Below are 27,925 nucleotides of genomic sequence, written 5' to 3'. Positions count from 1 at the left end.
TTTTGAGTAGACTCAGGCTTAAATAAAGGAAAATGAGTAATGTCACATTGTTTACAAACTGATATTCCCATGTGAGCTAAACAAACATAACTCAACTTTTATTGGCAATCAAATTTACTTTCTTTTTCTTTAACTTGGTTTCCATTTCCCCTGTTTGCTTTGTAGTGGAATCTGCAAGGTATATAGCAACCTGTCATTATCAAACACATTTCACATACACATTACCAATACATTTCATTGAGACTGATTGTGTTAGCAAAAGTGCTAATTCCCTATTGGAACATATTTTTAAAGCTTTGCAAAGTGAATACATATGAACTATCAAGTAAGGAGGGCAGTACAGAATAAAAATATCCATTTTGATAAATTGTATTCTTGCTTTATGCAAATATATGGAAACATATATTATAAACATATATATAGTTTACATATGTTTGTACAAAGCAAGAATATAATTTCTCAAATGAATATCCAATTTATTCATTCTGATAAATATCCAGTTTATCAAAATAGATATGTTTACATATATTCAGCATGCTGAAAACATGTTTTCATATGTAAACATTTGTATGTGTATATATATTCAGCTATGCTGAATATATATATGTAAACATATATGTTTATTCAGCATGACTTTTAAGCTCTAGAAATGTCCTGAAATCATTACTGCAATCTTAGTGTTTCTATAAATGTTGGAGTTTGTTACCTTAGAACTCAACAATTGGTGAAATCTAATACATTTTATCTTTTCATACTTTTATTTGAAAATCTGAGGTATTTATGTTCTGAGCATTTTGGGTTTTGAAACAAAGAGCATTAGTTACACTCAGGAGAGGGTAGATTACAGAATGAAAGTTGTAATAAATTTAAACTATCTGTGTGGCCCTATTGCTAAATTCTTTTTTCAAAGTCCTATGCTGAAAATGACTAGATCATATATTCAGGATAACTTAAGCCTACTTCTTTGGCTGGGAGGGAATGGAATGACCTGACAAAGAGTATCGGTGTTTCTGTTATTTTAGTATCATAGATGTTGATCCTGAGGCTTCCCAGAATTGTCTCTATTTTTACAAGGTTTTCTCTGACGTTCTGATTCATAAATTTAATAACCTGGATTTTAATCCCCAAAGTTTCTTCTGTCTCACAAGTCTTTATTTGTGGTGGCAATGGGAAATGGTGGAATACATGGATATGGTGGAAAAAGACATGAATAATTTTGATCCACATATCAATAAAATCACATAAGCCATTTTCATCAAACTGCCCACAGGATAAGCATGAAGAGAATGTTGTAGAAATTTAGATCATGGGATTCTCTGGTGTAGGGGCTTTACATGGCCTACTTGATTTTGTTTCTTTTCACAGTATTCTGAAAATGTCAAGGATATTTCATTGATGATTATAAATTATCTTGAGCCATGCTCTGTTGACTCACAGTAAAAACAGCATGACAAGAAAAGCCAAGGTCTAGCTACAAAAGCATTGCTTGGCCATGTTGCAAGCTTTGTGAATTTAGAAAGACAGGCAATTGTACCATAATTCATAGCTATGGCTGAGAGAGCCATGGAGCCGTATCCTCCAACAGCTTTACATTCCTTTAGAAGATGTAAGATTCAAGGCTACTTGTTGAGCAAATTAAATTCATCAAAATATTTTTATTTCAAAGAATATAAAACATCTATTGTGTGGTTTGATAGGAAATTTACTTAATTATGTTGATGCTAGTCAGTTTGGTAATGTGGAAACTCAAACATTTAAGCAACTTTCATGACAGATTAATAATGCATTTATAAACAGGGGCCTTTGAGAAAAAGTTCAACCACATTTAACTCAAGAAAAAATGAAATCTACTCAGCTTTTCATTTCAATTTCCGTGTTCACAAAGAAAAAGATTTAAAAAAACGTGTTTAACATCTTGATTATACTTGATATTATGCACATTGATCTCTCCTTTATTAAAAGAAAATTTATTTACTATTACACTAAAATTATAGTTCTTATTTATATACTTTTAAAGATATACAGTCAAAATGGGGAGGATATATAATTTTCTTTTTTAAAAATAAGTGGACTAACAATATATTACTTGCGAATGTAGAGCAAAAGTTGATTACACAGAGAGAACTATTTGAGTTGCTTCAAGATAGATTTATCACGTTCTCCCTTGGAAAAGACTGATCTATAGCAGTAGTTTAACTGCTTTCAGGCTCCCTTGGAGCCGTATTTGTGGCCCACAGCTGGGTTATAAAGGGCTTCCTGCTGGGATAACTGATACCAAAAGTAAATAGAAAGCTAGAGTAAAGAGAAGTCAACAAAACAAGTAACTAAATAGCCATGATGACACTGATTGTAACTAAATTTAAAAGCAAGATTTTCTGAATTAAATAAAAGCATGGAAAATTAAATTAATCACATGGTATACCAACATATTTCATTTAAAATTATTTTTTAAAAGTATGCCATTAAGTATTATGTAATTACATTTCAGGTACAAATATTTTAGACCTTATATGCTAACACCAAATCTTATGGTGATATAAAAATTCATTTGTAATTCTAAACCCACTTTTTAATTTTTAGTAAATTGAGTGTTACAAGAATTAGGTGAGAAGGTAAGTAAAAATATCAATGTATGACTATTAAAAGTATCAAAGTGAATACATTGACTAGTATGCAGGATATATTTCTTAGTATTATTTTACTGACTACTTGACTGTGTTTTTCCTCAACTTGTAGTTGTCTGTTTCAGCTGCTCTTTGCAAAATACACAGTAATTAAGACAGTAATTTTTATACTCTTTCTTCATGCTGATGACATCTTATATTCTGCACCTTTTCACTCTTTGTCATTTTTTAAAATGTCATCAGCGTTATGCTTTGGCTGGCTAGTAGTAGGGAGATTTGCGGAAACAGAGACCACTTTAGAGTCAAATCTAGCTTTGATGAACCAATTTTCTGTTTGCTAATAGCAAAAAATACCACCTGGGAAGCTCCAGGAGGGAACCTTTTCATACAGAAGTTGAGAGAGTTAGGATTTATTATTCTTATAGTTAGATATGCTTGTTTATAAATATATTTATTTACACAAAAAATGTATGGTATATTTGTAGTGTTATATTAGTAAATGAAAATGTAAATTTGCTCTAGAGGAAGTAACTTGAGCATTTGTGGTTGATAGACCTGGATTCAGATTTCTTTTTTGGTACGTACTTACTTTGAGACATTGGCTTACCTACCTGAACATCAGTTTCCTCATCTGCAAATTGTAATAATGTATATCTTTTTAATATTTTTGGTGAGTACTGTATGAAATGGTCTGTTAGTCGGTTCTTGCATTGCTATAAAGAAATACCTGATACTGGATAATTTACAAAGAAAATAGGTTTAACTGGCTTATGGTTCCATAGGCTGTACAGCAAACATAATGCTGACATCTGCTTGGTTTCTAGGGAGACCTCTGGAAACTTACTATCACGGCAGAAGGCAAGGGGGAGCAAGGCATCTCCTGTGGTGGGAGCAGGAGCAAGACAGAAAGGGGAGGAGGGAGGTGCCACACACTTTACACAACCAGTTCTCCTGAGAACTCACTCTCATGAGTATAGCACCGAGGAGAACCATTCATAAGAACTGCCCCATGATCCAGTCACCTCTCACCAGGCCCCACCTCTAACACTGAGGATTACAATTTGACATGAGACTTGAGTGGGGACGTAGATCCAAACCATATCAGATAGTTTTCATACTGAATCAATAAATGGATAGATACCACATTATCATTATTGCTTATACCTTGTTTTACTAGAAATTACTCTACGAAGACCAACTAGTGTTCATTTTTTATAAAAGGCAAAGATTTATACAATCTGAAAACAGAATATGGCATTCAGTTTCTGAATCAAATTTTATACCTCTTTAATTTCAGCACAATACTCTTTTTCAGTATTTATGTGAGCATGTATTTATTTTTTGTGTGCATACCATATCTTTTTTTTTTTTTAATTTAAGCTCAAGGATACATGTATAGAATGCGTAGGTTTTTTACTTAGGTATACATGTGTCATAGTGGTTTGCTGCACCTATTGACCAGTCCTCTAAGTTCCCTCCCCTTGTCCCCCACCACACAACAGGCCCTGGTGTGTGTTGTTCCCCTCACTGTGTCCATGTGTTCAACTCCCACTTAGGAGTGAGAACAGTACATACCATACCTTTCTACTAATGGAAGGAAAATTGAGTGCCAGTTATCTCAGGTTCTTTGTTCTCTGTACACATACAAAACTCACATACTTCTTGAAGCATTTGAGCTTTCTGCTGACAAATATTTAAAAAATTAAAAGTGATATTAGACTATTGTCTGCTTTTTATACAAATATAGATAATCATTACATATGCAGATATATGGGGCAGGGTGAGACACACAGACGTTATGTGAAGCATCTTTTTCTGTTTGTTGAGAACTACACCCATTATGTTTTTCACGGTCCTACAGGCTTTGGTTATAAGCAGAAGCTTATTGCTCAGGGCAAAAATCTCATTTATCCTTTTCATCACATACAGAGAGTCATGCTAGTGATCATGATTTCCTTTTCTCCCAGTCTGTCAAGAAGCTTAACACAAGATTTAATGCTTAATTACAGGATTACAAGCTCTGCAACCGTTATCTTTTTCTTGCTCCTAAGTGTTTTTCTCTGAAACTATTATCATTGAAATATTTATTTTTAACTGTGCTGTTCAATGGGTGTTTTTTTTTTATAGTTTGCTCTAAGGGTAGAATTGTATATCTTAGAACAATGATGCTTGGTAAGGTTTGGTTGGTGGAGGGAGGAATTTGACAACTTTTCATCAGAGCTTTTTAAAACAATTTTCTTTATCCCTATACATAATCCAGTTATAAATCAATGACTGGTCAATTAAACATCAAGAAGTAGTCATATGAAGCTATAGTTAAAAGCTTTAAGGCATTGGAATTCGTAGTCATGATGATTGTCACAAATAAATTTATATTATATAGTTAGAGATTCTATTACATAATTTGTCAATTTTAGATACCACTTTAGATCCAAGAGTCTTTTAAATGAAGACTGGAGAAAAATGGTTCCATGAGCAACTTTAGATTGTGCAATTGGGCATTTGCCTTCTACTTAATGGAAATTTGAATTTGAGTTTGTAATGATTAAACTTATTAGAAATAAGATCTAAAAAATATTAATCATATATAATCTGCCACCTAGTTCTTTCAAGTTTCCTGTTTTGTTTATATATAACTAGTTTGCTTTTAGTGTCCATATTTTTATCTCAGTTTTAATTCTTCATTAATTCCTGAGAGAGCTAGGCTCCTGGTCATCTCAACAGAATAACTGGTGGCAAGAAAACTTCAAAAAGGAAAACAGTTATTTAAGGATCACTTAAAATGCTGAGTTTGTAGGTTTTGCCAAGGTCTCAGCCTTTCATATACCTTTGACATTAAGAATAGTGCCTGTCTGAAAGTAATTTCATTTGATCTAGTGTGCAAGTTTAGAAGGATTGCACAGTCTACTTTGAATGTAACTGCCTGGCTGATCAGGTCACAGAAATCAGCTTAGGTGATCAGTGGGATGGCAGATATTACAGCCATGTTTCCCTCTTATGAATGTTCTCAAAAGTTAATAAATTACTAAATTACCAATGCAGCCATTTTGATATTGCCTTAGTATGTTTCAAAATGAGAAATTAAATGAACAATGCCCAATAATTCTTCTATATGTAAAATTGGAAGTAACCATCGAAACATATAATGCATTTAACTAAAGAGTTACTCCAGTTTTGAAAAACAGAAATACACCTTGGCCTTTCTGGGTAATTACATTTTCTAAGGACTGGGGCTGTTTGCAATTTTGATGTCATTCCTTTAAGATCATGTTCCTGACTTAATTTCAAAGCTAGTGTTTAGTGATGTAGCATTCTCCCCCTCCCCAATTTCTGCAACAATATTGAATTTTAAAATTTATCAGAAATAATGTAAAATCCATATAAATGATATAATACTATCTCATAAATGAAAGTTGCCAGATTTAGTACAGAAAAACACAGGATTCCCAGTTACATTTGAATTTCAAGTAACTACACCTTTTGTAGAAGTTTGGAACATACTTTTACTAGAAAGAATTCATCTAATCAAATTTAATTGGATGTCCTGTATTTTTCCTGATAAACCTATTAGTATTAATATTTTCTCAAGGTTTTACCTTTTCTCAAGTATGAACCTTTTCTTAAGGTTTTAAGAAAATTCTTAGCCTGAGCTCAACTTTGTATATTAAGATCTAATTTTTGGGGGGGGGGGGTGGGGGAGCAATCTCCAAACAATTTCTAGATAATAGGCGAATTATATTAATATAAATGTGGTTTTTGTATCATTTACATGATGATAAATGGAAGGCATATTATTATATTAATACTTATAAGCATTGATTAATCATTTTTAGGTTTAGCTTGTCCTCTGTAAATAGTTTGATACATTTAACTTTGGAATATAAAGCTTAGATATAATCTCACTTGATCTGCTTTCAGTTCACTTGTTCTTCTTATGTGTTTCTAGATCTGCTATGTTTTTACTAAACAGTCCATGAAAGTGGACAAAAATATACAACATGTTAGAGGAAAAAATACCTCCTTCTAGTTTTGTAGAGAGGGAATTGTGTCTGTAAAGGTTAATTAGGTGCTAATACATTCTCTTTATTCTTCTCACCTGGATATTAACTTTGAAATTGCTTGATTCTTTAAATGTAAAATATTTTTCGTACTGAGTTTCTTACGTGCTAGAAAGAAGTTAATATGATCAAAAGATGAGTATGTTGATGGGTTCCTTTGTTCAATAACACATCTGGAATCACAGTTGAAAATGTAGACAACTCTGTAATTGGCTCAGCTTCTCTGCAGTATTTTTGCTCTCCACCGAAGTGACACCAGCCTCTTATGACTGAAGTAGTTTTATTTAGTTCTTTAGCTATTCAGTTTATCTTCTTTTTACCTCAATTTCTTATTTAAAAACCATCCAAATTTCTTCATTTATACTGCTCTGAATTTGGAATTCTTTGCCTAATTGATAAATGAGAAGCCAAAACAACTTAGGATACGTTGATTTGTTAGCAACCACGGAGTAAAAATTGCACCAAGGAAAAGAATGTAGATTTTTAAATTTGTCATTCAGTGCATCTGTATTGCCGTGATTCAGCCTTTCCTTGGTACAACTTTGTCTGTAATTTTTTGGAAAAGTATACAGATCTTCATTTACTACTCTAAAGAAAAGAAAAGATTGCATTTACTAAACAATTATGCATTTTGAAATTAAAATAACTCCTATGAAAATATGCCTGAGGAATGAAGCATGGTCCACAGAATTCCCTTTCCTTGCCTCTCCTTTACTTTTTTCTTTTAAATTTGGACAAGAGATGAAATAAAGAATACAATTTAACTAGGGCTATGTTGAGAGTCTTTTGAATTTGTTGAGAATCTTTTGGATTGTTGCTTTCAGAAATTAACATTTGAACAATTATGCATGTTTTAACTAAAGACAGGTTATCTCTGAATCAGTAAACAGTTTGAATTTAAAAAGCTATTCGAAATATAACTTAAATACAGTTACTAAAACTAGGGTAATGAAACATAAGCTATTAGAAATTTTTGTTTCCAAGCAATTATATATTATTCAAATGTGCTTCTTTAATGTGTGAAGCCATTTCATTTTTTTTTCCTTCTGCAACAGCCTTCCTTTCTTTGTACTGTTAACAAAATTTTTTTACAAAGAAGCAGTACAGATTTAAACTGTAATCTATGCCCTATAAAAACACTGATTTCTACTTTAGTTAAATACAAATGAATGTCATTTAATTATATTAATGAAAGAGAGCAGCAATTGATCTGTAGCAGGTAATTTATATCATAATGGGGAAATTGCCAGCTTGTATTTGGTAGGTGCAAAGGGGTTGGTTTAGGTTAGTTTGTGGATGTTTCTATTGCAAACATCTATCCTTGGAACATAGTCATTACTTTTCAGGAATAAATGAATATACCTTAACTTGACCTTTCAAGATAGAAAAAAAACGATGCAAAGGTTTTTCTTTTTTACAGTTTTACATGCTTCTACAAAAATATGTACTGGAGGTTTCTTTTTTTTTTTTTTTTTTTAAGGGAAAGCTTTGCTTTGTTTTCAGAATAAGAGAGATGGCTCTTTAAGTTCTGTTGGGTGCTCACATGAGAAGCAAAATAATGGCTTACTGGGGGGAAAAAAAGTAGATGAACCCAGCTACTAGGGTTTTTTTTTTTTTTTTTTTTTTTAATTTGATCTAAAGCAAAGCAGTTAGTGGAAACACCAAACCTTAAAGGTGGAAGGATTCTAGAGACCGTATTTGTCAACTGAATCTTTATGTCACAGGGGAGGAACCAAAGCCTCGGGAAGCCACATTACTAACTAGTCAATGCTTAAAGTCGTTTAAGCATTTAGCCATGTGCTCAGTAAGCATTTTAAAACACTCACTGCGTGCCTATAGTAGATGCTGTTGGTTCCCTGCCCACATCTCCTCAGTGCATGCACACACACACGCACACACACACACGCACATGTACACACACAGAGACACGCACATACTCTTGCTCTGTAGCCCAGGCTGGAGTGCAGTGGCGCGATCTCGGCTGACTGCATGCTTCGCCTCCCGGGTTCACGCCATTCTCCTGCCTCAGCCTCCTGAGTAGCTGGGACTACAGGCGCCTACCACCACACTCAGCTAATGTTTTGGGGTTTTTTTGTTTTTTGTTTTTGTTTTTTTTTTGTATTTTTAGTAGAGACAGGGTTTTACCGTATTAGCCAGGGTGGTCTCGATCTCCTGACCTTGTGATCTGCCCGCCTTGGCCTCCCAAAGTGCTGGGATTACAGGTGTGAGCACCCGGCCAAGCACATACTCTTATAGCTTCCTCCTCTAAGCATCTGCACATCTTGGCCTTGAGGGCTTTCTCAGGTGGCCAGAATGAGCAGGAGTGAACACTCCCAGTGACAGTTGGTAGCCTCGTCATTCTTTGGATGTGACCGTTTTGAGTGAAATTCTATATAGCCTCCCCAGGGTTCCTAGGGAAACAGCCCCAGTTGTCTACCTGCTCTTGACCACAGCTTGTGTGCCTTGGTGTCTCACTTCTCTACTCTCCTATTGGTGTCTCCTGGGATCACCTCCCAAATAAATTATGCTCAAATCCTAGTCTCAGTGTCTATTTCTAGGTAACCAAACCTAGGACAGTGTTAAAAACCAGTCAGTGAACATCTTGTCTGTGGAATATTAAGATAATTCATCAGATGATTCAACAACCTTATGAGGGAGGTTGGCTTGTTTAGTAGTTAATGACATATAAGCTGTGATGGGCCAGGCATTGAGCTCAAACATGGCTGAGGTGTAGTCTCTCACAGGGCTCAGGCAGGTGATCACACTATGCTGTGATGAGTACACAGACTGAGGCAGGGAATGCAGCCGATCCTTGACCCAGATACTTGCCCATTTCATCAATACAACAAACCAGTGATGTGTAGTGACTCTTCTCTCTGATTTATAGAGTGGGGAAATACAAGAAGATTCTGTGAGAGGCATTAAGAAGGGTGTCCAGCCGGGTGTAGTGGCTCACGCCTGTAATCCCAACATTTTGGGAGGCTGAGGTGAGTGGATCCCCTGAGGTCAGGAGTTTGAGACCAGCCTGGCCAACATGGTGAAACCCTGCCTCTTTTAAAAATAAAAAATTCGCTGGGCATGGTGGCAGGCACCTGCAATCCCAGCTACTCGGGAGGCTGAGGCAGGAGAATCACTTGAACCTGGGAGGCGGAGGTTGCACTGAGCCGAGATTGTGCCACTGCACTCCAGCTGGTCGACAATAGCAAAACTCCATCTCCAAAAAAACAAAAAACAAGGTTGTCCAATTTTGACATGAAGCAGGGAAGCTGGAGAGTTTTCTCTGGCAAAGAAAGCTTCCTGGATGCACCTTTATTTTACTTAATAATGAAAAGTCTTTATTCCAGACTCCTAGTAGAAAATGTGGCAAATTTCTCCCAAACACACCTCCTTTGCTCTCCCACTGTTTCCTACCTATAACTGGAGCCAGTCCATATATATGTCACTTTTAGCTCTCTCCTTCAGCTTTTCTTTTGCTCTTTCAATTCAGGAAATTCTCAATATTCCTTTTTCTAATAGGGAGGAACATCCCTTGACTTTTTTTTTTTTTCTAACTATGCCTCGTTATTTAGACTTCTTAGTTTTGTCTTATATGTAAAATCATCTGTTTTTTGAAACTTACAAATCTCCTTTCTACTTTAACAAGCCTTGCTTTTAAGACTATTGCCTTATAGGAACATAATGCACTATCCGAGCTTAACAGTGATATATTTGTTTTAGCTGTTACCACTTTCACAGAATAGTGATGCCAGCATAAAGTTAATTATTCTATTTGATTATTGTTGTTAATCTCTTACTGTGCCTAATATATAAATTAAACCTTATAAGTTTGTATACATAGGAATATTATCTGTATCTGCAGTGTCAGGCCTTTACTGGGGCGTCTTGGATGTTTCTCCTGGAGATGAGCAAGGAGTACTGTATGTATGTGAATGTTTATTTCATAATAGACACATAATAAATGTCCCTGTACTACCTTTATTTCCTATCCTACATATCCCTATAAGCCCGATGAAAGATGAATGAAATTGATGTAGTGATTACCAACCTAATGTTCTTTGAGGCTCCAATTTTGAACAGATTATTTTAAACTAAGTTATTCACTGACCGTAATGTTAATCCTCATATTTTGTTTTAGTAGGATAATAATCTGGAGTTGATAATGATTAATCTGGAAAGGAAGGGCTAATATTACCATTGGACAAATTAACAGCTCTCTTGCTAAGACATCATATATTATGATCAAGTGCTGTTGACCTTGATCATGAGTCAAGAAGATCTGTGGGGTGTCTGAGTCAATAGGAAGAAACGTAAGAAATGAAATGTTTTAGAAGATTAAATTTTAATGCTTTAGATGATTGTATCTAAAGATTCATTGGAGTTACAGATTAAAGGAGATTAAAGCAAGTTCCACAGCATTATGAATGTGTTTGTTCAGTTCTGGAATGAGGTTTCTGGGAGATTTGGTGCCTGAGGAAAATAATATATTTACCTTCTCATATTCTACCTTTGCTCTTCTCATAGAGTTTAAATCATATATTTATTGATATCATTTGGAACACCAAAATAGCTTAAGGGCAGATTCCTATTAAAGTTTATCAGATGAAGAAATAAATTGATATAGCTCTTAATGTTTAATAAGAATTGATCTCCTTTGAAGTTCAAGAGCCAATGAACTCTGAAATCAGTCTACTTGGAATTTCTCCTTGATTTCCTATGAGAGTGAAAGTAGCCTACCTTTTAACTTATTCGAGCTTTTGTAAAGCTCTACACTTTTTTTTTGACTGTTATGAATTATGTGTATGTGTGCAGGTATGTGTGTGTGTACTTGTTATTTTATTAGAATTTCTAATAGCTTCTTTTTTTTTTTTTTTTTTTTTTGAGATGGGAGTCTTGCTATCACCCAGGCTGGAGAGCAGTGGTGCTGACTCGGCTCACTGCAACCTCTGCCCCTGGGATCAAGTGATTCTCCTGCCTCAGCCTCCCAAGTAGCTGGGATTACAGGTGTGTGCCACCATGGCCAACTAATTTTTGTATTTTAGTAAAGGCAGGGTTTCACCATGATGGCCAGGCTGTTCTCAAATTCCTGACCTCAGGTGATCTACCCGCCTCGGCCTCCCAGAGTGCTGGGATTACAGGCCTGAGTCAAGGCGCCTGGCCGAATTTGTAATAGTTGCTCATAGGCCTATCATATTCATTTAATCATTTATCAGCCCTTTCAATAGCACTTCATACAGCATTCCAGACACTGCTAGCATTGAGTATATGCACAATAGAACATTGTCTCTACTCAAACTGTAGTAGCTTAATCTTCTTACCTTTAAAAGATATATAAATATAGATATAAAGATATATATCTTTATATATATAAATATGTATATAAAGATATATATGTAAATATATATATATAAATATAAATATGTATATATAAAGATATATATATATCATTTCTTCTACACACACACACACACACACACGTATATATATATGTAGAAGAAATAAGCAGTTCCTTTTAGTGAACGTCATGAATGTTTCTTTCCTCTAGGGAGATATTTCCATTTGTGTCACCAGCATGATAGTTCAGCTCTGGGCTGTAGTACATGAGTATCTTTGCAGTTAGGTTATTAAACATAGTAAAGACACATGGATCTATTATCTTTCGATGTGACCACTCCTCTTAGATGGCTTTGGCTTGTAGATTGGTTAATATGCCGGACAACTTATGAAGTGATACTTTAATTTACAGGCACCATAATGACAACTTAAAAAATAAGCAGACTAAAATATTACAATTATGCAACGGAAAATACCGGATGAATAAATGTAAAGTGATATGTGGCAAAAGTAACAGAAGCAAGCTTACAAAAGGCCAAAATTATTTTCTAGCTTTGTTGTTCTTCCAGTAAGCGAAATAAATTAATAATAATTTTAAATTTATATTTTAATGTAGATTATAAGACAAAGTTAAAAGAATGGATAAAGTGAATGAATGTGTCTCAAAGATTAACTATTTTATTATGTAAACTATTTAGAGGGTGTACATATAGGTATATATGTGTGTGTATATATATAAAATTGTGTATAATATATATACAGAATGTGTGTGTATGTATGTATGTGCATATATATAAAATTTTTACATATAAATTTTTATATGTAATTTTATATGTAAAATATATAAATTACATATTATATAAATTTTATATGTAAAAATTATATATATACGCACATATATACACACACATTCTGTATATATACAGAATATACATACATACACACATTCTGTATCTATACAGTGAGTTTTATATATATATAAAATATAAATCATATATAAAAATTATACATGTAATTTATATATAATTTACATAATATATAATATGCAATATATAATATGTAATATTTAATATATAATGTGTAATATATAATATATATTATATATTATATACAATGTATATATAATTTATATTTTATATAATTTATATATTTTTATTTTTTATTTTATTTTATATATTTTATATAATTTATATATTTATATAATTTATATTTTATATATATAAAATTCACTGTCTCTAAGATGTAGGTCATGTCTGCATTCATAATAGCAGTACACAGGAGGTATAAGTATTTGATTGAGGATAAGAAGACTCAGTTTAACTGTTGCTAGTCTTAGCTTTTCAATACATAAAATGACATTGAGAATATTTAACTCACTGGGTCACCTTTAGTAATCAGGGTGTCAAAAAACACATGTGTTTAGGTTTCTAACCTAAATCAGGCTGAGCATGTGTACAAAGCTCAATGCTTATTTATTCGTATGAAAGAATGCTGAGAATTCAAAGAAGGAACAGATTATATGATTTCATTATAATCCATACATTATTGAACCACGCTAGCAAAATCATTTTACTTTAATCTTTTTAAATAAAACTCTGATATTCAAGCATGCAATCAAAATGTAGAGGTATTTGATTTTTTATTATGCAACTAATTTTAAAGGCTAGTGAAGAGTTGATGTAAAAAAATTGATCCATCATTTAAAAAATGGTAATGATTACTGATATACCACTTATAAAATATTAAGTTGGCAGTAGGTGATTTTTGACCTTTAGTTCATTAGAGAAATGTTAGAAAAATATTAAAATGCTTTATCTTTATATAGGAGCTAAGGAAACATTGAACTTGGCTTCTTTGATTTTTTTTTTAACCTTCTGCTAGAATTTTAAATTTTAGGTGAAAAAATATTTCATGCCAGAACACATCTGAGTTTTTATTCCACAAATTCTCTTAGTTGCATTTTGCAAATTACCTGAATGTGATTAAATAAAAGATGGATACACAGGGGAGAAAAAGGGGATGATGAAGAAATGGAATTCTTAATGAATCAGCAGGAGCTAGCATCTAGGACACAGATTTAGGAGTTATTTCTAGAACACTGAAATTCTTGTAAAGCTACAAATAAAAATTAAACTTTAAGCAAATAATACTACTAGTAATAGAAAATCAGATTCGAAGAAAACATTGTAGAAAGTATGGTATTAGTATCAGTATTATCGATTGTGTTAGAAACCAAATTCTTACTAGCTTAAGAAAAAAAATGATTTTTTCTATCACCAAGAAGCCAACAGATGAAGGAAGCCTCAAGGATTCAGGCTGTAACCAGCTCAGCTTTTATGACCGTAACTACTCCTAGACCTATTACACCCAAAGAAATAAAGAGACGGAATACAATTTTTGAATATATTTAGGTACTTGTTAATTTGTGTCATCAGATAAGTGGGGTGATGTGATTTACTAGCCAGACAGAATCACATGATTAGATTGGGTGAATAAACAGTTTCTGAAAAGCTGTAGGATTTCTGAATAGAAAAACATTTTACCAAACAACCCTACGTGTTTGTTAGAGTTTTTAAAACATAGAAACTCCTGATTTACTGGTGTGTAATTTTCTCCAGCAAGATTGGGCAGTTTGGATGTTGGGATGGACAAGCAAACTTTTAGATTAATACAAGGTGAAAGTTTTTATAGGCAGTAATGAATGATGATTGATATGTGGAGATGTACATGTAGAGACTGGAGAGTACAGAATCACACAGGTCTGGAGCACAGCAACACATTTGGTGGACAGGATGCATATAAGCCCCTTCCACTCCAATTAATTACCATTTGCATTAGGCTTTCTTATAAATCATCTCATTTGGTTTATCAGATTAAAAAGCATGACAACAACTAGTAATTTTATTTCTTCTCCACTCTGCTATGTGGAATCTTTGAAGATAGCACTTAAAAGACACATTGCATCCTAACTGATCTAAGAAAATAAAATTATAATTTACTTCATGTATAAGTAGGTATTAACTAAAGTTAATTGATAAATTCTATGGATGTATATTCCTGATATTTTTCATATATAAAAAGTAGTTAACAATTACAGGGCATATATTGTGTGCCATGCACTGTACTTAACACTTTATATCAATTATCTTATTGTCTCTTGTCACATAATATGAATGCAGGTTTATCACGTCTTCAGTTCAGTTATATGGTAGCACTTATCTCTAGATGGACTTGTGTCCATCTTTATTTTTTCTTTTCATCTTCTAAATTACATACTTTCTCAATATGTTCATGTTTTCCAAACTTCAAACAAATATAATGACAGGAAAAAATACTTTTTTTCCTGGAGCACTGTCTTGAAAATGATTCACTCACATTCATATCCCCCCTCGCCACTGACACGCACACACAGCCGTACACACACATACATGTTCCTAAGTTCTTTTATTCACACAGTGTTACAGTGCTGTTGGTTGAACTCATCCCAGGTACAACAGTTGATATGGACAAAATAGCAGTCGTTGCTAAGTCAAATTGCTACAAATGTATTTCCAGAAAATTTGAGCTATAAATGATTTTAGCTAAACAGTGTAGATGTTGGCTGGCATGAATCATTAACATAACTTATTTTTAATGAAGAGTATCTACAATGTTTAACCAATTGACTTGGTATTTGGAACTCAGGGGTGATAAAAATGACAATAAGATTGCAATATTTTGTAAAAGTGACTTTATCAGACAGTACAGTTGCCCAAAACTTGTCAGGCTGTGAATCATGTGCAGAGCTGAGTATAGCCAAGAAACAGAATTAGTAAATTGGACAGGAAGTTAGTCTCTATTTGAATTTTGAATGTGTCATATATTTTAATTGTTGACTATAAAATCTTAATTTTCAGTTGCAATATTTAAGCCTTATTCCTGGCAACATCTTAGTTCCATTGGGAAGCTTTGCATGTGTGCCTCAGATTTTTAGCATAAACTATTCATCAGAGGCCCACATTTGTGGGCAAGTGGCATGCAAGGGGCTGTCACTCACAGTATACATTTTTAAGATGGAAAGGTCTGTTTTGCTCAGATTTAATTTTTGACTCCCAAGAGACAATGTGGGACTAAAGTAATTTATCTCTCAACTTGCTAGGGGATGTTTGAAATTTCAGTAAGCAGCAGTATTATATTAGCATGGACCATTTGGGCAAATTTGTTTCAAGGAGATAATAAATAACTAAACTGCATGGTTAAAAATCAGAAACAAAACAATTTGTTCTTGTCATCTGGTGGTGCTTAAATTATGAAAAATAGCTCTCCAAAGGTTTAATCCCTGAATCTAGTTTGAGGCTGTTGCTGACTTTATTCTATCATACTGCACATAATGCCTTGAAATCCACTGAAAACCTGTGTGTTTGGGTGTGTAACCTTCCAAGATGATGTTGTTTAATAATTTGCATAAAGACATTTAGGCTGAAGGATAATAGAGAAACAAGATTACTCTATTCTATCATTTGTTCCCATGGTAATTAGTTTATATGCCATCGTTTTAATTAAAGTATTAAATGATACTGGTATAACTGTACTTTCTAGAGAAGGGACTGAGGGAATTTTTAGTGATAAGACAGGGAAATGATTAAGAAAGAAACACACATGCTCAAACTGATCAACAGAGGGGCAATGTCTTGACTATCTAAAATTGTTAATCCTCAACTGTTTTGAAAACTGAGAAAGCTTTAGTTTATGTGGTCATGTCATCCAACCATAATGAGATATTTTTCATATATACGAGGTCAGATCCTTGCCACAGACGAGTTGTAGGGTGAACACTTGCTCCCTGTGGTCAGGGTGTAGATATTATTCATCTTCGTTTCTCCAATACATAGCACGGAGAAGGTTGCCAAAATAATTGTTGAATGAGTGGTGTGGCTCCCCCGATTGTTGTTGAAACCCCAAAATCTCCCTGTACAAAGTCTAAGTGGGATGGGAACAGGAGACTGGGTTAAAGGAGAAAGAATTCAGCTGAGACTTTTTCCTCTTCTCCTTTAATTTTACCCACTTAAGGCATTTAACTTCTTTTTTTTTTTAATTTCCTCCCCTAATTTTCTATTAGCACAGAATTCATTTTAAGTAAAACTCATATCTATAAAAGCATCAGAACAGAATTTAGTTGATTCGGTGTGAATCTTTTATTCCTAAGAATTGTCCTTTAACCCAATCCTGTTAAGATTGGTTCTGGATATATTGTGGTGACTCAGTGATTTGAATAACTCCTAGTGAAAGACTGATTTAGTTAATATAGCTGCACATATCTTAATATATATTTCTAAATAGCAAAAAGATAGCTTTAAATGGATTGATAGGAAAGAGAATGACTGCTTCTCCAAAATATGATTTTTCTCAAAATTATAGTTGAAATTGTTTCTGAGCCAAATAATTCTGAAAGCATTCAAACAAAAATCACAAACGAATAATTGCAATTTTTTTTTTTTTTTTTTTTTTTTTTTTTTTTTTTTTAGAGACGAGTCTCGCTCTGTCGCCTAGGCTGGAGTGCAGTGGCGTGATCTCAGCTCACTGCAAGCTCCACCTCCCAGGTTCACGCCATTCTCCTGTCTCAGCCTCCCGAGCAGCTGGGACCACAGGTGCCCGCCACCATGCCCTGCCAATTTTTTGGTATTTTTAGTAGAGACGGGATTTCACCGTGTTAGCCAGGATGGTCTCGATCTCCAGACCTTGTGATCCACCCGCCTCGGCCTCCCAAACTGCTGGGACTACAGGCGTGCGCCACCGCGCCCAGCCAATTGCAATTTTTTTTACAAGAAAATATGAACTGAGACTTGGAAAATTTTGATGTGGTGATATAAATTAAGTGCTCTTTGAATATTTGGCGTTTATTTTAAGGTCATATTCCATAGAGGTGGATTTGGTTGACAGAGCAGATGCAGAGTTAGTTTCTCCAACTCCTGATGCCCTGTATAAATTTATTCTTATTAAAATTGACCAAGTGAGCTTTTCTGTTTCATGAAATAAGGGAATAATGAAATGTATATGCTATGAATGAAAATTTGGGGTTTGAGAAAGAAAAGCATATTTATCATATGAGGTTTGTAAAAATGCTCCTAAGCCAAAAGCAATATCCCATTTATTGGTGAAGAAGAAATTTAATTTTACGGTATGGGACATAATTGGTTGCAAATTCCACTAAGGTCTATGTTCTCTTCTTAAAATGTGACAACCTGTCTAAGCATGCATATTTGAGTAAGTGCTTTCTCATTTTGTTGTTTTCTATAAAAAGTCAGTTTTGTTTTTTTCATTGATATTTTGACCATATAAATGAATGATATATTGAGAAAGAACTCTTTTAGAATGGAAATGTCAAGGCCGGGCATGGTGGCTCACGCCTGTAATCCCAACACTTTGGGATGCTGAGGCAGGCAGATCACTTGAGGTCAGGAGTTCGAAACCAGCCTGACCAACATGATGAAACACCGTTAATAATAATAATAATAGCCAGGTGTGTTGGCAAATACCTGTAATTCCAGCTAGGAAGGCTGAGGCAGGAGAAATGCTTGAGCCCAGGAGGCAGAATTTGCAGTGAGCCGAGATCATGCCATTGCACTCCAGCCTGGGCAATAGAGCGAGATTTCATCTCAATAAAGAAAAAAAAAAAAAAAAAAAAAGGAAGTGTCAAATACTTAGTAACAAGAAAGGAGTATGGATGAGTATGGATGTTTGACCTGCAATATAATTTTATAACTAATATATATTTGTTTCTTCAGTTTACTTAAAAACTCAGCGTTTGGAATTATATGCAATCCAGAATCCAGAAAGCCTTGTACAAATTCGTTAACACTTAAGTGAACTTTGAAATGCACCTTTTCAATGACAGTTTTAAAAGCAACATAGAGTTTCAGAGTTTAGAGTGCTCATCATTGTACCATGGACCCTCATTCTGGAAGAAGAGATAAGTAACAGGTTTTGTAGAATGTAGTACACAAAAAAGGGGGAAAAAAAAAAACATTGGGAAATTCTCAAATAAACTTAGATCTTTTTAATTCTTAATTTTACTTAATTTTAGTTTCATGCATAGCTCTTAACAGGATCAAAATACTTAGTTTATATCAATACTGGCACTTAAAAAATCATACTTGTAACCCTTCTGACACTAGGTGAAATACTCTTAATCTTAGCCTTGATGATTATTTATTTATATTTTATTACTAGGAAATACATTGACTAATCATTAATTCTAGTACCATGGACCAAGTGTAATCCTACATACATATGTTGTTTTATGCAACTGATTTGTATCCATTATTTTACCAAAAGAGTAGGAGTTGATAGGTTTGACTTATTTTTTGCCTTTCTTGGCACAACAGTGTGTGCATATAGATATTAGTGAGTATCTGTTGAAAATGACGATGTTGAACTGCTTGAAATTCAATGCAGCCTCACCTTGTTTTCTACGTGTTCCCATTCTGTTAATATAAGCAAGCAGATGGCAGAAAATAAAGTCTAAAATGAAGATGAACTTATTCAGTGCTTTAACTTTTCGTAGAATCCACATTTTAAATTGAAAATCGTCTCCTAAGTATAAACTGCAGAGGTACAAGCAGGATCAATAAACTAGTAATTAGGTTTGGGTCTCAGGTGGATTCAGAAGATTGTCTTGCTTTGCACATGTGATGAGCTCTGCTTTTTTATAAAAATAATGCTATAAGGTCGGGCGCGGTGGCTCACGCCTGTAATCCCAGCACTTTGGGAGGCCAAGGTGGGCAGATCACGAGGTCAGGAGATCAAGACCATCCTGGCTAACACAGTGAAACCCCGTCTGTACTAAAAATACAAAAAATTAGCGGGGCATGGTGGCGGGCGCCTGTAGTCCCAGCTACTTGGGAGGCTGAGGCAGGAGAATGGCATGAACCCAGGAGGTGGAGCTTGCAGTGAGCCGAGATGGCGCCACTGCACTCCAGCCTGGGCGACACAGCGACACTCTGTCTCAAAAAAAAAACAAAAACAAAAAAAAAAAAACTAATGCTATAAGAAATGTTTCCGGAATTAGAATTTTTATGCATGTTAAAATTTTTAGCTACTGAATAATTCTTTTGAAAATCAATTAAATAATGTAAAACTTTAGTGATTCTAAATGAAATTCAAATTCATGGGTTTCAGTCTCTATTATGATTCATATGCTGTGATATTTATATCATTTTTGGTTTGTTTGGTCTTCATGGAGACCTATATTTTAGAGTTTCAGTCTCGTGGTATGTTTCTCAAAGAAAAACAGGCAGATTTCTGTGGTAAATAAACTGAGAAAACACAATGTATTTTCCTCTTGGAGATTTATAATGTACAGTTATACATTGTCTCTGTGAAGTTCTGCCGAAAAGAGACAATTTTAACTTTATTATTTTCTAAAGTCATATGATCATGGAATGCTTTTGCCCACATGACATCCATTAATATCTTGAAGAAGTAGTGATTTTTGCGGGGAGGGGGAAAGGGAATACACTTTGAGAAGCACTAATTTAGTGAACTTTTCCCAAGTAATTTCCGTTTTAAAAATTGTGTATTATATGTTTGCTTTTAATAAATTTTTTTTTTTGAGGCGGAGTCTCGCTCTGTCGCGCGATCTCGGCTCACTGCAAGCTCCGCCTCCTGGGTTCTCCTGCCTCAGCCTCCGGAGTAGCTGGGACTACAGGCACCCGCCACCACGCCCGGCTAATTTTTTTTTTTTTTTTTTTTTTTTTTTTTTTAGTAGAGACGGAGTTTCACTGTATTAGCCAGGATGGTCTCGATCTCCTGACCTCATGATCCACCCACCTCGGCCTCCCGAAGTGCTGGGATTGCAGGCGTGAGCCACCGCGTCGGCCTAAAATTTTACAGCATCTATGTTTTTGGATGTTTAAGAGGCAGGGAAAAATATGTGTTCACATCGTAGTGAGTTTACTACTTGAAGACATGTGGAAGATGAACTGTATCTTCAATCAGTTTGGAATAAGAGAAATCAGTCTAAGTGGATTATTTTTACACTACATAGAACTAGCCTCAGAGACACAAAGAATAGGAGTTTTAAATTCCTGACAGTCATTTTATTAATCCGTTTCCATTTTTCCTTTCTAACATAGTTTATAGCCCTAATTTATATTTATGGTATTTTTCAGGAAACTGATGGCTAGCAGAGTCATCCATATATATTTACTCTTGCTAGAAAACCAATGCTAATTCACCACTTTGCTAGAATATGAGAGTATTAGTGTGAGATAATCTGATATTTTTTACTATCTGAATTCCCTGGTGCTCATCATTTCTTTTCTGACTCCATGAGTAAATTTCTGCCAATATTGTATAGATGCATATTTCCTCCAGAATCATTTCAATACTCTGTTTGTGTATGTATATAAAAATCATGGCTTCAACAAAGTATTAAGACACGTATCTTACATGCTTCTTGAATTATCCTGTTCATTGTGTATTAATATATCAGTGTATATATGTGTTTGTGTATAATTTATTTTACTTATCAATTTTTCATTTATTTTTTTCTTGACAAATGGGTCTCAGACTTACACTGGGATCTTTTTCCCAATGCAAGATGTAATATCACTGATAAACGGTTTTAATATGTTCCTGGAAAAATAGTGGCTAATCCTTATGGATCATTGTGGAAAATATTGTGAAAGAAAGATGACAAGGAGTTTATTTTATAATATGCATAAAATGTATTCAGTATTTGATACAGTATTGTTTTTATTAAAATCAATAAAGCATTCTTTTTTTTTTTTGTAGAGCAATGAAGTTGTCTACTACAATGCAAAGGATGATCTCGATGTGAGTATTAAATGTTTTCCATTAAATTCCAAGAAAATTATAGTAAAATGATTGGCCTTATATAGAATAAATTGGGCTAGGAGTTTTAGTTTTTAAGACAATGTTAGATTGCATGAGCAAAATACTAGTTAGATACGAGATAATGAAGAACTTTTGTGATTTTTAACAACTTATTCTTGGCATCTTCCTAAGTAAAAATTCCATGTGTTTCTCTGGATCTGAACCCTCACTGCACTTTTTCCAGACCACAGTCCTCTGTACCAACTGTAATACTCTGGACTCCATTAGCAATATTGAAAATAGCTATCCAATCCCATCTACTTCTGTATACTGGCTCCTGTCACCAGGGTCACCACGCCTATCTGCTTTGACTTAAACTTTGCACACCAGGGAGAACCATTTACTTCAACTACAATATGAATGACACCCCAGAAGCTGTGCAACAACCTGCCCTGCTTGTACAGTCTTTGAAACAAAGTAGTTGCTCCATATGACTTTTTAAATAAATGACTCTAATGTGCACATTTAAATGACTTGAAAACATGGATTATTTTAGTGCTAATCAGTTACTTCTAATATTGCTACATCTGGATAGACATTGAGGACACATTTTATTACTTAGTGTTGGTGAATAGAGTTGCGAAGTTATCTAAGAAAGGTTACACTTAATTTTTTAAAATTCTTGTATTTGACTCTTAGATCAAAAAATGCCTATGTATACTTATTTCTTAAGATAAAAGTATTTGTTAAGCTCATCCTATATTTTAGTTATTTTAAGAGCTTGGGGTATTTCAGTAAACATAGCAAACAAATATAATAAAAGTATTACATGTCTTTCCCACATTTCTCATCCGAATCAAAATAAGTGTATTTATATACTATTATATGGAATTTTCTTCCAGCTATTTAAAAGAAGAAAATGAAAAAATACATAAAACAAGTCTATCTGGTCTTCAAAAAATGAGAAAACACATAATGGCTTGATAATGTCACAGTTTCCCAAATTATAACAAATTATACCACCACCATCTCAAACCATACTACTAACCACTTTACACAACTTATTTTACTTAGTTCCTACAATACTGTGAATGAAGAAGGTTTTATTTTCTCCAATTTATAGTTGAAGAGCTAAGCGTGTTTTAAAAAGTATTTTTTTCCCTCTAGACATAGGTGGTGTTCCGGTGACATCTTTCCTCTTATCATGATTGTATATATTATTTTAATGATGTAGGAGGCTTATTAAGTACAAACTGTCAACTAAAACAAAATGTTTTAATGGTTTATTGATATCAAAATAAGTACCATTTTTGAAGAGATGTTTAGTTTCACCATTATAATTAGCACTTGATATTTTTAAACTTATTTAAAAATATATACAAAATCTTCATCAACTTTCCTGGTACATAAATTGCAACATTTATTTAATATTTAATTTGTAAAGCGATGACAAAGACTTACAATAAAGTGAATGGCATTGACATGCAATCCTCCAATTAAGGATTGCATAAAGATAATGAAACCAATACTGCAAATAACTATTTCTTCTCTAAACTAATTAAAGAGTTACATTTATATGTGAAACAGTTTTATTTAGGTTTGCTCATTATTTAGAAAATAATTTTTATTTTACATTGAAATTGGTGATTTTCTTTTGTTCAAGATTTTAACAATAATATGTAAAGTGTCAATATGACTTTTTAGTAACTATCACTGCAGCTTCAATCAATGCTTCAAAGTTGCCCATTTGAGCATATATGTCCACTACAAGTGGAAAAGTGCACATGTTACTATTTGTAATACTTGAGTTGTTCTAATATTGTTACATAGTTTGCCTTCACTAATGTTCATTCAAATGTTTAAATCAAACTCTCTTGAGAGAGAAAAAAATGTGTAAGTGAACTTATTAAACTTGTCTTGTTTTTCCCATTTTCTCATCTAAAAAAATGGTATCTAATACTACTGTGGGTTATATATTTATGCTTATGATAATGATTCCTTCTCTGTTTTCTGCCATGAGGTGAAATTTAGCAAATTAAAGCCTTATAAATAGTAAAATGTCCACATTTAAATTTAAAATTTAAAACTATGATGGTCAGCATTTGGAGAAAACTCAATTGCTTTATATACAAACAATAACATTATCAGAATAATTCGCAAAGAGTGTTGTTTCGTGCAAACTGAACTAGAATAGGAATCAGAATAATTCATGCCCTAATCCAGCCCTAAAATTATAGTCATCCTAGGGCTTTAACACCTACTAAAATTTGAACTGTTATTCTCTCATCTAAGACATGATACAGATGAATAGTGATCCATAACGTTCATTTCAGTTCTGGATATTCTTAGATTCTAATGAAAATATATACTTATACATAAAGAATATACTTAAATGGATAAAGAATATGACCACATTATAGAATTTAATAGTCAAAAGGAGGGAAGAAGATGGCATTCATTACTTTTACCCTACTATATGCATGTTGGTTTTTTGTTACATTTTTAAGATTTTCTCATGAACATATATGTTTACTTATTTGCATAATTCTTTTTTTTTTTTTCCGAGACAGACTCGCTCTGTCGCCCAGGCTGGAGTACAGTGGTGCGATCTCGGTTCACTGCAAGCTCCACCTCCTGGGTTCACGCCATTCTCCTGCCTCAGCCTCCTGAGTAGCTGGGACTACAGGCGCCCGCCACCATGCCCAGCTAATTTTTTGTATTTTTTAGTAGAGAAGGGGTTTCACCCTGTTAGCCAGGATGGTCTCGATCTCCTGACCTCCTGATCCATCCGCTTCGGCCTCCCAAAGTGCTGGGATTACAGGCGTGAGCCACCGTGCCCGGCCCTGCATGATTCTTTAAGTACACAAGTTATTAAGTGGCATAATCATTTTTTATCTTGTGAAATAGTTGTTGGATCATTCTTTTGAGCTGATATAACACGATTCATTTAACTCCACTTCTACCTTGGAGTTTAATTTTCCTTTGTGAGTATTCACATAAATATCAATACATCTTTACACATAAATATTGTTCTTCAAAGTTTTAAACTTATTTTTAGGATAGATTCCCAAAAGTGGTAATTTTTGACATTTTAATGAATTTTGATACATAGTGCGATATCACTTACAAAAAGGACCAGACCAAGTTCTACCATCATTAATGTACAGAGACATTATTTCCTCACAGGCTGCTCAGCATTATATTAAAAGATAATCTAACACATTCAAATAGTTTTTCACTGTTTTGATTACTTGTCTTCCAGTATTCAGATTTTGCCCTCAACATGGGAAACCCATGTTTTTTCAGGCTCACTGACTTGTGAAAGTTTCTGAGCCAAAGTGAGGTTGTTTACATATCTGTGAAATCCGTATATTAATATGGATTTCGTAATAATGGGTAAAATATTATTTTACACAAGTCTGAATATTGCTGATACACGTAAGCAGTATGTAAATATTTATTGCATTTGGCCATATTTAAGGCTGTCATTGCTCAAGTAAAGCAAGAATGTAATTTGTTAAGAGAAAAAATGGGAGAAATTACATGAGGAAATATAATTCTACTTGTAGAATGCTTTATAAAATAAAAAAACCAATAAATTATCATGTCAAATCAACCTGAGAGTAAAATACAAAGTTAATCCTTGTGACATCATTCAGTTTTCTGTATTTGGAATATTTCATGTGAATTTTTCTGAGAATTTGTAAAGAACTATATGATAATTTATTGTATACTAAAAATTTTTCATTGGACAAGCTCAGAGTGCTTTAGAACATAATGCTAATGCTCTTATAAGATCTTAAACCTTGAATCAAAACAAATTATGTTGTATTTATTAGTATATCAGTTTGTCTGTTAGAGAGATACCTAAAGTAAAAGTGGCCTAAATTAGACAGAAGTTGATTCCTCTCTAGGAACATTCTGGATACACTGGCTAATACAGCAACTCCCTGTCTTTCCAGCCCTCAAGGTTCTTCTCCTCATTCTCTGCTTTCCTCAGTGTAGCTCTTCCATGTTGTGCTCCAAGATCGGTGTTCCAATATCCATGATTCTTTTTGCGTTCTAGATTAGAGGAGAGAGGCAAGTGACAATGGGAGACATGCCCTTTGCCTTTAGGGGCATGTCTCAGAGTTTGCATACATCACTTCTATGTGTGCCCATTGTCCACAACTTAGTGACCAGCCTTGCCTTGTTGCAAGAGGATATGGAGTACTTTTCCTCCCAACCCTTGACCCATGTGTACATACCCAACTAACATGTAGAGTTACATTACTAAAGAGAGAAGGGAAAGGATAGTAATTGAGAGATCATTAATTAGCAGTTTCTGCACATATCTTCAATTTGTTCTTCTTGACATATTAAAGTTAGTGCAAACACTCTACTCATTCATCTGAGTGACTATTATCTTTTAATATAATCAAACCTTTTGGGGGAGATAATTTTTCTATAGTAAAATGAATATAAAATTGGGTGCTGTACTGAGTTTTTTCTAATATCTCCTAATGCATTTTGATAACTAATGATCAAATTGTTTTCTGCAATAGAAATATTTACTGTCTTACAGTGAAAGTCAAGAACTGTAAATACATGTTGTACTTTGATAGTCCAGTTAACAATTTTCAGTATTTACATTTTTTTTAAAAAAAGATTGTTACTTATCTCATGAAGTTAGACTCCTATGGATGATGAAATTTACTCACCCTCACCAAAAGTTTTGCAATACGGGGTAGATTTATTTGGATCTTTTGTTTACAACTTTATATATGCGTTGGCTGGTATTTTATATACCATGTGTTCACAAATCATATCATCACATTGTTTTTGTTTGAATTTGGCTACTATCACTGTTCTTCACTCTCACTTTTATACATGCTAGTTTAGCTATGTATTTTTATTGTTCAAATTCTACAATGTCATATTCTTCATTAAAAATTTGTCATTTGAGATTATAAAATGTAACTTTACAATCTCATACATCTGCATCAACTAATAAAACAGTGGGGCTAATTGGCATACTAACTGCTGGGATAACATTATTAATAAATTTAGTCCTCAGTATGTTTCAATGGGGATTAATATCCGAGGGCTGTTGAAAGAAATTATGGATAAATTAAATTTACCCAAGTTTATTTGTATAAAGAATGATTCATGAATCAGGCAGCACTCAAAATTAGGACAGAGCCCCACCCAGCAACATGGCCAGGCAGTATTTATAGACAGACAAAGGAAGTGATGTATAGAAACAGCTTGATTGGTTATAGCTGGACATTTACCTTACTTGGGCATGGTGATAGCTGGGCATTTACCTTACTTGGGCATGATGTAGCATTTGCCTTCTGTGGACATAATCTGATCAGTGGGCAGCCTGTGATTGGCTGAAACTCAGCTGCTATGATTAGCTGAGACTCAGTTATTAGTTACAAGAATATACTTTTAAAGTAGGTTGCAGTTTGTTAACATACTAAGTTAGGTTGCAGTTTACTGTAAAGAAATTCAAAATACAAAGGTAACCTTAGGACAAATTTAATTTATAAGAGCTGGCCGGTGCGGTGGCTCACGCCTGTAATCCCAGCACTTTGGGAGGCTGAGGCAGGCAGATCACAAGGTCAAGAGATCGAGACCATCCTGGCTAACACGGTGAAACCCTGTCTCTACTAAAAAATATTTTTTAAAAATTTAGCTAGGCATGGTGGCGGGTGCCTGTAGTCTCAGCTACTTGGGAGGCTGAGGCAGGAGAGTAGCGTGAACCTGGGAGGTGGAGCTTGCAGTGAGCCGAGATTGTGCCACTGCACTCCAGCCTGGGCAACAGAGCAAGACTCTGTCTCAAAAAAAAAAAAAAAAAAAAGACAAAAACAACAGCAACAAAAAAACAAGCACTAAATAAAGTTTCTATTTTAAATATTATACCTCCTGGGTATAACTAAAAGATTATAAATCCTGAGGCTCTGGTTATTTTAACTTTTTCACCAGTTCTGCTGGAGATGATTTGTTTTCCAACTCCTAAGACTAGTAGATTAGTGATCATTTCCAGGATTTCCTAGTACTCATATCAATCATTTCCTTTCACTGCTCTAATACAATCATCTAAATTTAGAC

At 34.0% G+C, this 27,925-nt stretch overlaps 1 protein-coding gene across 19 annotated transcripts in view; it reads left to right on the top strand.

Moving 5' to 3' along the window:
- CACNA2D1 (calcium voltage-gated channel auxiliary subunit alpha2delta 1) overlaps positions 1 to 27,925 on the top strand; it is a 496,237-nt gene that overhangs the window by 283,958 nt on the left and 184,354 nt on the right. For all 19 annotated transcript variants that reach the window (XR_010158889.1, XR_010158887.1, XR_010158886.1 and 16 more), the window contains exon 5: positions 21,788 to 21,829. Coding sequence is in view for 14 of the 19 variants with exons in the window: in XM_009453456.5 (XP_009451731.1) it covers positions 21,788 to 21,829 (42 nt within the window). In the remaining 5 variants the exon portion in view is untranslated. The remainder of the gene's footprint in view (positions 1 to 21,787; positions 21,830 to 27,925) is intronic.

Source organism: Pan troglodytes, chromosome 6 (assembly GCF_028858775.2).
Source record: "Pan troglodytes isolate AG18354 chromosome 6, NHGRI_mPanTro3-v2.0_pri, whole genome shotgun sequence".
Taxonomy (NCBI): Eukaryota; Metazoa; Chordata; class Mammalia; order Primates; family Hominidae; genus Pan; species Pan troglodytes.
Note: the sequence above shows the minus strand (reverse complement) of the source record. Positions and strands in the feature narration are given on the sequence as shown.